Source organism: Mesoplodon densirostris, chromosome 3 (genome assembly GCF_025265405.1).
Source record: "Mesoplodon densirostris isolate mMesDen1 chromosome 3, mMesDen1 primary haplotype, whole genome shotgun sequence".
NCBI classification, from domain to species: Eukaryota; Metazoa; Chordata; class Mammalia; order Artiodactyla; family Ziphiidae; genus Mesoplodon; species Mesoplodon densirostris.
In genome coordinates, this window is record NC_082663.1 from 119966408 (window position 1) to 119981547 (window position 15140).

The following is a 15140-nucleotide window of genomic DNA, read 5'->3' on the forward strand; positions in this document are numbered from 1 at the left end:
ATTACCTAGTTTTGTATATTTTTGATCTTGTTGTTTTTTGTTTGTTTTCTCCCCAGGGGTGGTACAGAATCAACAAGATATGCAGTTCAGCTTATCAATGCACTTATTCAAGATCCTGCTAAGGAACTGGAAGACTTGATTCCTAAAAACCATATCAGAACACCTGCCAGCACCAAAGCCATCCACGCAAACTTCTCATCTGGAGTAGGCACCACAGCAGCTTCCAGTAAAAATGCATTTCCCTTGGGTGCTCCAAGTCTTGTAACTTCACAGGCAACAACATTATCTACGTTCCAGCCCACTAATAAACTTAATAAGAACGTTCCAGCAAATGTACGTTCTTCTTTCCCAGTTTCTCTACCCTTAGCTTATCCTCACCCTCATTTTGCCCTGCTGGCTGCTCAAACTATGCAACAGATTCGGCATCCTCGTTTACCCATGGCCCAGTTTGGAGGAACATTTTCACCTTCTCCTAACACTTGGGGACCATTCCCAGTGAGACCTGTGAATCCTGGCAACACAAATAGCTCTCCAAAGCATAATAATACAGGCCGTCTACCTAACCAGAACGGGACTGTTTTACCCTCAGAGTCTGCTGGACTAGCTACTGCCAGTTGTCCTATCACTGTCTCTTCTGTAGTTGCTGCCAGTCAGCAACTGTGTGTGACTAATACCCGGACTCCTTCATCAGTCAGAAAGCAGTTGTTTGCCTGTGTGCCTAAGACAAGTCCTCCAGCAGCAGTGATTTCCTCTGTGACAAGCACTTGTAGTTCCCTGCCTTCTGTCTCCTCTGCACCTATCACTAGTGGGCAAGTTCCCACCACATTTCTGCCTGCAAGTACTCCTCAAGCACAGCTTTCTTCACAAAAGACGGAGTCTTTCTCTGCCATGCCAGCCCCCAAAGAGAAAGTGTCCACACAGGACCAGTCCATGGCAAACCTGTGTACCCCCTCTTCAACTGCCAACAGCTGCAGTAGCTCTGCCAGCAACACCCCAGGAGCTCCAGAAACTCACCCATCTGGTAGTCCCACTCCTCCCTCCAATAACACACAGGAGGAAACACAGCCATCCAGTGTGTCTGATTTAAGTCCTATGTCAATGCCTTTTGCATCTAATTCAGAACCTGCTCCATTGACTTTGGCATCACCTAGATTGGTTGCTGCTGATAATCAGGATACCAGTAATTTACCTCAGTTAGCTGTACCAGCACCTCGAGTTTCTCATCGAATGCAACCCAGAAGTTCTTTTTACTCGGTGGTACCAAATGCAACTATACACCAGGATCCCCAGTCTATTTTTGTGACAAATCCAGTTCCTTTAACACCACCTCAAGGCCCACCAGCTGCAGTGCAGCTTTCTTCAGCCATGAACATTATGAATGGTTCTCAGATGCACATTAACCCAGCAAATAAATCTTTGCCACCTACGTTTGGCCCAGCCACGCTTTTCAATCACTTCAGTAGTCTTTTTGACAGCAGTCAGGTGCCAGCTAACCAGGGTTGGGGAGATGGTCCACTGTCCTCACGAGTTACTGCAGATGCCTCTTTCACTGTTCAGTCAGCGTTCCTGGGTAACTCTGTACTTGGACACTTGGAAAACGTGCACCCTGACAACTCCAAGGCACCTGGCTTCAGATCACCTTCCCAGCGAGTTTCTACTAGTCCAGTTGGTAAGTTATTATAACTATCATTACCTCACAGTTTGGGGCTTTTTTTTTTTTTTTTTTTTTTTTTGCGGTACGCGGGCCTCTCACTGTTGTGGCCTCTCCCGTTGCGGAGCACAGGCTCCGGACGCGCAGGCTCAGCGGCCGTGGCTCACGGGCCTAGCTGCTCCGCGGCATGTGGGATCTTCCTGGACCGGGGCACAAACCCATGTCCCCTGTATCGGCAGGCGGACTCTCAACCACTGCACCACCAGGGAAGCTCAGTTCGGGGCTTTAACAACATAATCTAACCTTCCAAAATAATAAAGCATTTATTTTGTACATAATATTGCATGATCTTTTAAAGAAATGAAGGTGTGTCATAAATAGTAAAGACCCCTTAATGACTGCTGATTGAGTGGCCAAAATGTAGTTGTAGGTAAGTCACTCACATATGAGCTGCTTTATATTCTCTTTTATGATCTCTCTGCACCTCATTTCAAGGAAGTTACACCTTGTGTCAGTCCATTTTCTGAGAATTGGTATAAGATGATATTAATAAAAAAGGACTCATAGGATGCTTCAAGCATTCCAAATTTACAGACATTTTTTAAATCATAGTGATTGCCTGCATTTCTGAGATTAAAAAGGTTGGGTTATGAAGGTGTTTAGGTTACAGTCCACAATCTACATTCTTTGTTTTCAGTCTTGGGTGCTCAGAATGAATATTAAATGATGTCGTAACTCTATATTATTTACATTAGATGGAGCTGTTTGAAGAGATCCAGTCATGTATAGGCTCGTATTTAACAAAAAAAAATTTTTTTTTGAATCAGCTGTTTGTTCCTTGAAATTAGAAATTAGCTGCTGAGGCAGTATAAGAAAGATTTAGAAAGATAAGAGGCTAGTGGTGGCTTGGAGATATTTGGGAAACCAGAATCTATTTTCCAGAGTCTAAGGGCCAAATTTTAGTCCAATCTCTTTGCTCTATTCTGAAAAACAAATTAGAAATTGTGGCTGACCTAGAATGGGGGTAAGAAGAACTAGTGCCACTTAGCATTCTTCTTCCAGTTGGAAAACTGTCCCATAGCCCATCTTTCCTTTTTGCTAATTATAAACTGATCTAAGTTGTTTAAAATTTGTGAGTTTATGGATATGGCATAGCCTTAGCTTTTCTATCAGATATGTTTCCATTTACTTATCTTTTCAGGAAAACATAGCTGTTACATCATCTTTTGAATAGAAATAAAGCTTGCATAAGACAGTCTGTGGTCCAAAATATTCTCTTGGATTTTTTTTCTTCTTTTCTATAAATAGGTATCTATTTTAACTTTTCTTTTTGGCAGACTAATAAAAAGGTTTTCAAAGGCCCCAGAATGAAAGAAGAGCTCATTGCCAGTGCTCAGACTGTGGTAAAAATTAATTTTTTAATTAATCCTTGACTTGATTGGCACTAATATGTGAATTTCGAGTGCCTTAGCTAGAGTTGGACTTCAGATCTCTCATATTCCAGTGTTTGAGCTCTTTGCACTCCACATTCTATATCCCAGAAGATGTGCAGATTATAAATGGCTGGAGAAAAGAAAGTCAAGGAAATCATCCATCCAGTTTGGCAGCAAACAAGGTTTGGGAACCTTAATTATTCAGATCTATAACATCAAAATTATTTATTACTAGTTAAAAAATAATTTTTTAAAAAAGCAAGCATTAATTCTTGACCTTCCTTCCGGGGTCCAGGATTGATTAAGCTTGGCTTCATTTCTTAACTGCCTGGGTGGTTTCTTTTGTTGATACTCTTCTTTCATGGATATAGTTTAGTTTTCCTAGTTTGCAGGTAAGAAATAGTGATGCTTAAAAAGACGGGAAAGTATGTGGAGAAACTGGAACCTTCAAACACTGCTGGTAGAAACTTAAAATGGTACATCATTTGGAAAAACAGTTCAACAGTTCCTCAAAAAGTTAAAAAGAGTTACCATATGATCCAGTAATTCTGCTCCTAGGTATACCCAAGAGAAAACATATGTCTACACAAAAACTGGTACATAAATGTTCATAGCAACACCATTCCTAAGAGCCAAAAAGTGGAAACAATCCAGTGTCCATCAACTGATGAATGGAAAAACAAAATGTGGTATATCTGTATAAGATATTATTCTTAGTGTAATGTACATTCTATATTATGAGATACAATGAAAGAAATGAAGTACTCATTTGTGCTACAACATGGGTAAACTGAAAACATTTTGCTGAGTGAAAGAAGCCAGTCACAAAAGACCACATATTATATAATTCTTTTTATATAAAATTTCCAGAATAGGCAAATCTAGAGAGACAGAAAATATATTAGTGGTTGCTTAGAGGTTCAGATATGGGGTAAAGGAGAATGGAGAGTGACAGATAATGCATACAGAGTTTCTTTTAGTGTAGACAAAAATGTTCTAAAATTGATTGTGGTGATGGTTGTACAACCCTGTGAATATACTAAAAGCCTTTGAATTATATACTTTATAGATGAATAAGACCTGCTTGAAAAGTTCTGAATTTTTTATGTTGATATTAACTACTTTTTTCTGAAATGAGCACCTATAATCCTTTTCCAGATCCTTGACCTCTTTCCCTAAAATGTTCTCCAGAGAAAGCAATGGAATTTGAGAATACTGCTAAATTCAGACTCATGCAAACTAGATAGAAACTTTGATGTAGTTTGCAGCTGTTGATTTTTTTTAATCAGATGGAATACTGAAATTATCTTTAGTTTAATAGTATGCTTTCCTTCCTTGTTAGGAAGCAAACATTGGTAGGTTTTGTTACTCATCTTGCACAGGAAATGACTATAGTTATATAGATGAACAACTATATTTCTAAGTGATGGGTAACACAACATGCTCTTATTTCATGTCCCCTCCAATGAAAGCTTTGAGATTTATCTAGAACATACTCCAGGTGACTGCCATTCCTAAACATTGGGCTCACATTTCTATATCTAGTCCTGCTTGGTGATATTCTTCTGGACTGTAAGAAAAAAATGGTTTGGGGACATACAGTATGATATAAATGAATTTTTGTTGCTGTGATCCACAAAATAAACTGCGTTCTTTCTTCTTTTTTAAAGAGGAATTAAGTAAACTTTGGACTTTCATTTTTAAAGCCTTGGCTAATTTGATGTCTTGGACCTGTTTTTATTTCAGGGTTACCGTCCATTGACCCATCAGGCAGCTCCCAATCTTCCTCTTCTGCTCCTCTGACAAGTTTTTCCGGCATACCAGGAACTCGGGTTTTCCTGCAAGGGCCAGCTCCCGTTGGGACTCCCAGTTTCAACAGACAACATTTTTCTCCCCACCCTTGGACAAGCGCCCCAAACTCATGTAGGAATCCTGGAGGAACTCTTCCCAAAGAGTCTTGAATAAGTTATTAAACTATTTGTTTCAGGGAATGCTATATTGTAACTTTAGTAATCTAAATTGTATGCAAATACCCAAGGTTTGTATTGCAGTCATGTCAAAAATTATCAGTCATTTATAGGATAGAAAACTTGAGAAGGGTCAGGCTATTCTTCCAAGCCAGATTTGAGATTACACTGAGACTTGGATCAAGAAAAGAGGCACTACAAGTAGTTTTATAAGACCCTTTGGGGACAGTATTGTGAAATAATTTCTTAGGTCTGAAAAGAAGTTGAATTTAAGTATCTCGTCAGTTTGGTATGATTCCTCATTTATTTTTACATTTGAGGAAACTGTATGATTGCCATTTATAAGTGAAAATATTCCTCTGTTCTGACTTACTTCAATATTTAGAACAGATGAAGTTCTAAAAGGATTTGAACAGGATTTGATTTTTTTTTTAATGAGCATCATGAGAAAGTCAGTGAGTATTGGCCTTTTGACAAGGAAAACTACCCATATTACCTGAGAGTCCCATTAGGAAACAAAGCTGTGAATTGAATCCTACAATGCTTCACTAACATTTAACCTTCCTTCCTTATGGGGAAAAATAAGGGGCTGTAGAAAGAGAAAAAAGAAAACAGCTAATAATTATAGAGGACCAGCAGCTATTTTCCAGACAATATGATAGTTACTGTGCAAACATTGTCACATTTAAGTTAATTTAAAATGTGACAATATATGTTTTGAGAAGATTTTTTAGAACTACAGTAAGGGGAATTCCCTGGTGGTCCAGTGGTTAGGACTCTGCGCTTTCACTGCTGAGGGCCCGCAGTGGAGAAACTAAGATTCCGCAAGCCAGCAGAACTATAATAAGAATAAATATGGCCTTCTTCCTTTCTAGCCTTGTTCAGTTCGATTTGAAAAATTCTTTAGACTAGTCTATACTTACTATATTTTTAGACTATTTGTTTATACTTACTACAGGCAGAAGTAGTATAGGATAATATTTATAGAACTTATATATTTTCTTTTTGTTTTAATTTACTTATATATTTGGTTGTACCAGGTCTTAGTTGCAGGAGGCGGGCTCCTTAGTTGTGGCATGCAAACTCAGTTATGGCATGCATGTGGGATCTAGTTCCCTGAGCAGGAATCGAACCTGGGCCCCCTGCATTGGGAGCATGGAGTCGTAACCACTGCTCCACCAGGGAAGTTCCTGTATATTTTCATTTGAATGATCTTGTTAAATGAAAATTTTTTTCCAGAACCTATGTTGTGGAACAGATCTTTCCAACAAGGTTTCTCATATTCTTATAATTAGTTTTTATATGTAATAAAACAATAGAGAAATATTTTGCCACCAGGTGACTCTCCTATTCCATCTGTTTCTTCGGGATCATCTTCACCTCTTTCAGCTACTTCTGCCCCACCAACATTGGGCCAACCGAAAGGAGGCAGTGCCAGTCAGGATCGAAAGATACCTCCCCCCATTGGAACAGAGAGACTAGCCCGGATTCGGCAAGGAGGGTCTGTTGCACAAGCCCCTGTGGGGACCAGTTTTGTTGCTCCTGTTGGACACAGTGGAATCTGGTCATTTGGCGTCAATGCCATGTCAGGTACAGTTACAGCGTCCTCTGTCTGGAGGGATATATCGAGTAAGTTGTGGGATTTTGCCATTTAAACTTAGTTCCTTACCTAAATAAATAAGCTTATTAGTTCCTGCACTTAACCAGTAAGGTTGTTTAAAACTTTGAGGAGTTCAGTCCAGTCTCAAAGTCTGGAATGTTAGTTCGGATTATACATAATAATAGATGTAATATGTATGATAGTAATATATATAAAATAATAAATACAGACTTGATTAGAAATAAAAGATTCAAAGCATACTTCCTTTCCTTCTTAAGCTTTTCATTATAGAATAGGACAATCATTTGATTTCTTTCAGAGAGCACTTAATCTTTTGAAGGACAAGGTAGAGTGTTTGGGGTATTCAGAGGACTCCACCCAGTTTTCCAGGAACTTGTATTTTGGTTTGCAGAGATTTTCATGAATGTGTCCTGAGCTTCTCAAAGGAATGCTTTTGATTAAATTTAGTGTGAAAAAATCCAGTGGTAATGTTTTGTTATTTTATTCCAAATAAATATCTAACCTTGATCTCAATTCTTCTTTCTAGAAGGCTTATCAGGTTGGTCACAGTCTGTGATAGGGAACCATCCAATGCATCAACAATTATCAGACCCAAGCACATTCTCTCAGCATCAACCAATGGAGAGAGATGATTCTGGAATGGTAGCCCCCTCTAACATTTTTCATCAGCCTATGGTAAGCAGTTTTGTGGGTTTTTCTAAAGTGAGCTGACAAACATCATTGTAACTTGTTTAACACATTGCCAGCTAATGTAGTCACATGTTAAGGAGTAATTTGTACTGAAATAATTCTCCCTTTTGGTATAACTAGTTTGTTTCTATGACTTTGCCAGATCTTTTATCCAGTTTCAAAAGTAGATTATGTTGTTTACATTAGTTTGTCCTCAAACTATCCTGAAGAAGCCCCCGTCTTCCCTCCAAAACCTGAGAGATTTGGGGTTTGCTGCTTTGCATTTGGCTGCCACAGCTTAAGAGAGGGGCCTCTTCCTCTCTGAAAAGCTGGCTGTGAGTTCCCCATTGCCCTCTTGTCTCCTCTGAGAGCTTCCAGGCTGCCATAAAGCCAGATTGTGGCTGCAAGCAATCATGTAGGATTCCCCTTTTCTTGGCAGAAGCTTATTAGTAAATCCTAAATATGGGAAAGTTGAGGGTATTATATGTGTTCATCAAGTATTGGAAATTTCCTGATGACTTGATATTGGCTTTAGTTGTTCTGTTTTGTTTTTTTCTATTCTCATTGAAAAATGTTGCTGATGCAAATAACCACTTTTGGTTTCCCAAGACTGTACAGTGGTGCTATACTTACAGGATACTCTGGAGTTCTTTGAATGAAGGGAAATAAGAATCTATGCTGGTATTGTGGAATCATCATTTACAATCACTTCATGATTACACCTTTCTGCTGTTTTAGGGTCTACCAATTTCCATGTATGGAGGCACCATAATACCCTCCCATCCTCAGCTTGCTGATGTTCCAGGAGGCCCTCTGTTTAATGGACTTCACAACCCAGATCCTGCTTGGAACCCTATGATAAAAGTTATTCAAAATTCAACTGAATGCACTGATGCCCAGCAGGTAAAATGGACTTAATGCTCTTTTATTTTTCAGATTTATGATGTCATTCTTTTAATTCTTTGGGTAGTACAAGTTCTGAATATCAAAAGTCATGACATCTGACTACCTTGAACTGAATTAAGTTTTTCAATATCAAGATGATGCTACTTAACATTTTATCTCATGTATGTTTATTCTTCCTAGGCAGAAACAGTGAATTACCATTGCATTTATATATTCATTTTGTAAATGTCTAAAGATTCCTAATTAGAAATTCCAATTTTTCCTCCCCCTTTTCAGATTTGGCCTGGCACGTGGGCACCTCATATTGGAAACATGCATCTCAAATATGTCAACTAAGTTAGAAGGTCTTACTCTTTAGCCTTGTTTGAGAAACTTTTGACCTTGGAAGAACCCTGGGGATTTTTTTTTAATATGCCTAAGAAATATTCTCTGAGGCTTTAGCAATGGAAATTTGATTGCCCATTGTATATGAACAAAGTGATTTCCTATCCATCTGATTATGTTCTCTGGTTAGTTTAGCCATTTTGAAATTAGTGCTTTGGGCTAAACATACTGAATGCGACTTGTATGCAGAAGAGAATTAGATGATTACATGTTTCAACCTTTTAGGGTGGTAAATACATGTACAATTGTTTACATACTTAAAATGAAAAGGTTGAGTAAATTTCTTGTCATATAGTGGCTCTACTTAATGTGGCCTGTATTAATGTGAAATATTTACCAGAATATTCAATAAAAAGATGAACAGTGTTTAGAAGTGGGGTGTGATCCTTTCAGTGGTCATGCAGGTACTACCCAATTCACAATCATACTGAACCAGGTTGTTAATACTATATTTGTGATAGGCTTCTCACATTTTACACTTTAGAGTCCATTCTTAGACTGCCTTGAAAAAACTTTTAAGACTAGTTGTATACTTATTCTGTGTTAAACATTCCTTGTTCTTTTGTTCTCTTCCGTATCATTTTAAAAGTGAGAATGTTTCAAGCCCCTGCAATGTGTCTTATCTGACTTTAGCAGATAAGCCATTAAAAGGTTTAGCTCTTTGTGGATCATGAGTATGTCAATAAGAACAACAGGATTTCAGTCAGATGACACTGAAAAAACTTAGGGACACCCAAATCATCCTTCAGATTCCTTTTGTGCTTCCTGAGTTTTTTATCTAAAGATTATATTGGTTATAGGTGTTTAAGTTTTATTTGGGTTGGGACATAGGAGGGGGTGGGGGTGACTCCTTTAATTCTGTTGTATTGTTGAATCAGCTGAATAATGTTTATAAATATGTGACTAATTCTGGGCTTAGTTCCATGAAGAGCCAATATGGTCAACAAGCTAAATTCATGAACACTGGAATGGATTGCTTTGGCCAAACTATAGGCTATGCCAAGAATCTGATGCAATAGAGCAGAAAAAACTAGCCCAATGAAAAGAACAGTCATCAACCTGACTGTTCATGTTTTAATATGGTTGAATTACCTGGTCTTAGATAAAAGCGATCTAAAAAAGAAAACAAGAAAATGTTTGAGGTGATAGAGGAGCCAAAGCACACATTAAGGCAAAGAAGGATGCACAGAAAAATAATAACTAGGGGCAGAACCCATACCAGAAGCACTTTTCTACTCTCCTACCAACAGAAGTTCTTAATCTTCTCTCCCTTGCTCCTAGAGCTGCCACTAGATGAGACACACCATATTTGTTCTGTGTTAGACATACCTGGTTGTTCTGTCTTCCATATCATTTTACATATGAGAGTGCTTCTGTAAGCTCATTTCTTATTTTCTATTTTGAATGGATTTGGAAATTATCACTGGTATTGAAGCTACTGCCTTTGTAATGCTTAATAACCACATCAAGTAGTCTCAAGAGACCCCTTTGAGGGGGGACAAAGGACCCCTGGGATCACCTACATATCTTGCTGTTTCCACTTACCACTAATAACCAAAAAAATCACCTAATATTAGTGAAATGAATGAAACTACGCTTGATGAAACATACTAGAGAGAGATAATATTAAGTAAATTATTCAGTGGGACAAAAAGTGAGTTTTGTTGTATCTTAACTATTTAAAGTACACTTGAATTATTGGAAGAGCTCTTCCAATATGTTCTATACCTTGAGGACAACAGAATGAGAAATTTTATCTCAGATCAGGAACTAGAACCCATAAGAAGAGGACACAATTATGAGAAACCCCTAGAAGGATTAGGAAAAAACAGGAGCTGTGCAGTTTGTATCAGTTATTTAGGATACCCTACTTCCTGCCCTCTTACCACCACTGCCTTCTTTTCTTTCTATTTGAATCCCAGTAACCTACTCCCCACTCCATTTTGCCTGCTAATCTCTTCCTCTGTCTTGCCTCTTCCTGGCATTACTTTACTGCTATTTTACCAACCTGAACCTTGGATTAAACCTAGCTCAGGTAAGAACTTAATTACTTTCAGAATATACAAGGGATTTGTGGGGAGGCAGAATGGGTAGAGTGGAACAAGAGTCAGAAACCTAAATTCTGTTTTCATTTCTGCCACTTTAAGCTGTATGACCTTAGGCAAATCATTTCTCACCTCTGGGCTTCACATTCATCATCTGTAAATGAAACAATGTAAATGAACTCAAAAGGGTCTCCTAGTTCTAAGAGATTCTCTTGTCTTGTGAATGAGAATGTATGGTATGGGACTACTAGAAACCAATACATTGCTGAGATTTGAGGGCCCCTACCATTTGTTCTTACATGGAATCAAAAGTCTGCTGTTGTGAGAGCCATTATTGATTTGGGGAATTTAGTGGAGGCAGAAGAAAACCTTGCATACCCATAGTGAGCCCTCAAGTCATTAAGAAACATCCTGCTGAAAAAAAAAAAAAGGAAAAGAAAAGAAAAGAAACATCCTGCTGAGGCATAGATCAAGCCCTATGAGAATAACAGCTCATTCAAGGAATAAAACTGTATCATCAAGGTTTCTGGACCCACTTATTTCAAGTAGTGTTCAATGTAATAAAATACCACCACCAATAAAATTCTTGATGTTTTTAAGACCCTTTAAACCTATTGTGGCTACAGTGTGCTGACTTGCCCTTTTATAGGCCAGTCTGCTTCCTTCAGTCCCTGCTCTCAAAGGGGAAATCTCATCACCTCAGCTAACGAGACCAAAGAAGAGAGTTGGACAGCCAATGGTGGCCTCTCCTAACCAGAGGTAAGAAATCTCAGAACTTGGAACTGTAGTTTCCATCTTACAGATTCTGGTCAAGTTCTCTTTCCAACGTCAAAGTTAGTACAGGAGGGTACCATCCTTAGTTTGAGGTAGCTTTTAGAAGGGGAAAGGCTGGTCCTATTAGAGTTTCAAGCCAAATAGAGGAGTACAAGTAGTATACATAGTTCTGTCCCACTGTTTAAGACCTTTGTACCACATTGTAAACCCAGGAAGAGGCAAACAAACTGTAGGAAAACAGCTTCTGAACATCTTGTTCTCTAACTAGCCCTAGAGCTCTTCTACTAAGAAGTGTGGATGGTTGTGACGTCTTCCCAGTGGACCCTGTCCTGGGGTGAGGGACTCTGATAATGCTGCATTTTCTATTCCTCAAAGATTTGTCACCGTGTGTCAATGTTATTTGACAGGTTACTTTACCTTCACTCTCTCCTGTAGGAAATGGGTGAGAGAAACTTGAGTGTGTTAAGACCACCTCCAAAAAAGGGCAGGAGCTTGGGCTTGAAGACCTAATTTGGAAAACAAGATCGTGAATCTAATGATTGCAAACCTATTTTGTGATTACTTTTCACCTCTTCCTGTTTTATCTTAATGGTACTGACGTGAGTTCAAAGTAATTTGCCTGGTGGCAGAGACCTGGTATTCCCCTACAGGTTTAATCTGGGGTTGGGACCTGAGCATAAGTTTTTGTTTTTTTTTCTTTTTTGGAAGCTTCTATACACTAATGGGCAATCAGTGTTGAAAAACCTCTGATTTAAATTCTTGGTCCTTCATCCTGGTTGAATGGATGATGAATCTGGTTTTCTCTCTAAAACCAACTACCTATTCTCTAGTTCCCCAGCCCTTATAGCACAGTGTCTCAAGAAAAGTAAGCTTCTAGTAGTACTCTTATAGTAGTAAGACTGCTATAAGTCTGTAACTGCTGCTGTTGTTTTATAATAGAGATTAATAGAAGGATCACTTCCACACTGATCCTTCTTGAAAACCTTTGACACTTCTAGTTCTCCTACTCTCACTGGTCTTTCTCAGTCTCCTTTGGTGAAATCCTCTTCTTCCACTACCCCTTAAATAAGTGTTGATATGCTCAGGTCTCTTCTTTTGGTGTATCTTCTCCCCAGGTAATCTCATCCCACACTCTTGGGATTTTACTCCACGCAAATCTGAATCACTTGCCCAGAGTTCTCCCTCTGTAGCTTCAGACCTGTATATCTGGCTTCTTACTGTGCTTCTCCATCTGAACATTCCACACACATTATATATTCCCCAATATAAGATATGCCCCTCCCCTTGTTTTCCCTATTATATTAGGTGGTACTACTAGCTACCAAGACTCTCAAGTCAGAAGATTGCGAATTATCCTAGCTTATCTCCTCTCCCACCCCACCCTTAAATCAGTCACCTTACCCTTCCTCCTCTGTGTATCTGGATCCCCTCCACTTCTCTCCATCCTCGCAGCAACTGCCTTTTTGCCTACCCTATTTCACTAGGCTGGAGTCTTCACCTCCAGTCTCACTGTCCTCCACCCCATCTCCCACTCCCCTCACTAGACTACTTACCTTGCTTAAAAGTTGAGTTGTCATAGATGGTTCCTCCACAATCTGATCCCAAGCCTTACTCTCCAGCACTTCATTGCTAAGACACTTTATTTAGGCATACACCACTTTGTAAGAGGCTCAAAAACCTTTTTGGAACAATAAAATATACATATCCTTGCTACCTGAAGTGTGATTCTGAGGACATGCAGACCTGAGGGTCTGCATCACCTGGGATTTTATTAAAAACCCAGAATTTCAAGTCCCACCTACTGTATCAGAATCCTCATTTTAACAAAATCTCCAGGTGCTTTATGTGCACATTAAAGTTTGAGAAGCAATGACTTGTAAAATAGTCTTTTTAAAAATGAGTCAAGAAATCAGAGCTGAGGGGAAATCTGATGAAGCCAGTGCTGAAGTAATACTGATAAATCCATGAAGTCAGGTGGTCTACAATTAATTGGTGGGGTGGCATTGCTGAGGGTATAGTGATTCTGAGGAAGCCAAACAGCAGACAACTGGGTCAAGTCAAGATTTTTTGTATATACTGGTACTAGACTTAGTACTTACTCTCCCACCACCTCTCTCCTGCCTCCTTTGATATCACTGTGCCTACATCAAAAAATCTTCTCTTTAAAGGCCAGACTCTCTGATCTTACTTTCCAGAGGGCTAAAGACCAAGCCCTCCTCACCAGCCCCCAGTCCTTCCTTAGTTTCCTGAGGTTAGCTGTAACAGAGAGATCAAAGAACTGGCCTCTCCTATCTTCCAACCTTTATTCATCCTTTAATCAGTCCAGGTATCACTTCTTCCAGAAAGCCCACTCTCTCTCCCTGACCTACCCTGATGGCTGTGCACCAGGCAATCAAGGCACTTTTCACCCTGTACTGAAATTGATTAATGGGAGGCATTACACAGCTGTGCCTAGGGGCACATGCTCGAATCAGACACACTCAGGTATGAATCCCAGCTCCCCCTCCTACAAAATCCGTGACTTTGAACCATGACTTAACCTCTCTGGACTTTGGTGTCCTCACCTGTAAAATGTGGCTAATAACAGTGCTTTACTGTCCAAAACTGTTGAATGGATGAATTAATACATGGCAATAACGTGTGCCATACCTCACCTGTCCCCAGCGCCTGCTATAAACAGTAAATAGTAAATAGCTGAGTAGCTGCAGCGCTTATAGGCATAGGCAGGCTGGCCAATTTTGGGCCAGGAGGAACTGGAGGCCGGTGCGGCTCCTGGAACTCCTTCCAACTTTCGCTGAGTTTGGTGCTTCCTCCCGCAAGGGTAGGGCGGGATCATCGGGTTGATTGACGGCCGGCCCGCCCCTGGCTTGACGTTGTCCTGGTGTTGTTGCTGCGGCCACACGTGGTCAACTGAGTCCGCCTCAGACTCGGCTGCGCCCCGCGTCTTCAACACCAGCACCAGCCGCTGCCTTCCTGCTCGTCCCGCTCGTGCTATGGCCACATCCACCAGCTGCCCGATTCCCGGGGGCAGGGACTGGCTGCCTGACTGCTACAGCACCACGCTGGGGGGCACACTGTACGCCACTACCCCCGGAGGGCAGCGGCCAGGCCAACGTGTGCATGTCGCAGGACATGGGTGGGGAGGTGCGAGCCTGGACTTGGCTGCAGGCCCCTCTGCAGGTTATAGCTTTGATGGGGGTGGGTACTTGGAGCCGAAGCCCAGTTCCCTAAATTCTCAAAGTGATGCAACACGGCCTTGTGCCTAGTTTCCGAGAGACTGGGCAGAAATCATCACTATGGCCTGGGTTCTGGGCTCCTTGCTCACCCGGCTCTCCTGACTTGGCCTGCGAGGCCCCAACTGAGTGTGGCTTCAGCAGGGAGCAACCGGGTCTTGCAAAGCTGCAAATGCAGGACTCTGGCAGTTGGGGGCAGGAGCTTCGGGTCTCTGCGCTGGCTGGCTTGACTACTGGCTGACTGGTGGAGCAGCCTGGAATCATGCCTACTCAGGGGTTCCTGCCACAGAGGCGAAGGGGAGGGGTGAGAACAGAGTTCCTGCCACGGAGGCGAAGGGGAGGGGTGAGAACAGGGTAGGGCCTTTGGAGGACATGATTGGGGCCAAGTTCCTCTAGGCTGAGCTGAGCCTGACAGGACTTGGGAGGGGTCAGGATAAGAACAGTGTGTCCCTGTATT

General features: G+C 40.7%; 1 protein-coding gene across 12 annotated transcripts in view; it reads left to right on the top strand.

Annotated features, from left to right (window-relative positions):
- The window catches only part of ANKHD1 (ankyrin repeat and KH domain containing 1), a 124112-nt gene that overhangs the window by 107798 nt on the left and 1174 nt on the right, over positions 1–15140 (top strand). For 6 of the 12 annotated variants that reach the window (XM_060093454.1, XM_060093447.1, XM_060093449.1 and 3 more), the window contains 6 exons: positions 57–1669; positions 4831–5007; positions 6390–6641; positions 7199–7347; positions 8080–8244; positions 11326–11435. In XM_060093454.1, the coding sequence (XP_059949437.1) occupies positions 57–1669; positions 4831–5007; positions 6390–6641; positions 7199–7347; positions 8080–8244; positions 11326–11435 (2466 nt within the window). Of the gene's footprint in view, positions 1–56; positions 1670–4830; positions 5008–6389; positions 6642–7198; positions 7348–8079; positions 8245–8523; positions 8992–11325; positions 11436–15140 lie in introns of those variants that run through there. The other 6 variants (XM_060093448.1, XM_060093450.1, XM_060093451.1 and 3 more) reach the window with 4 other exon arrangements.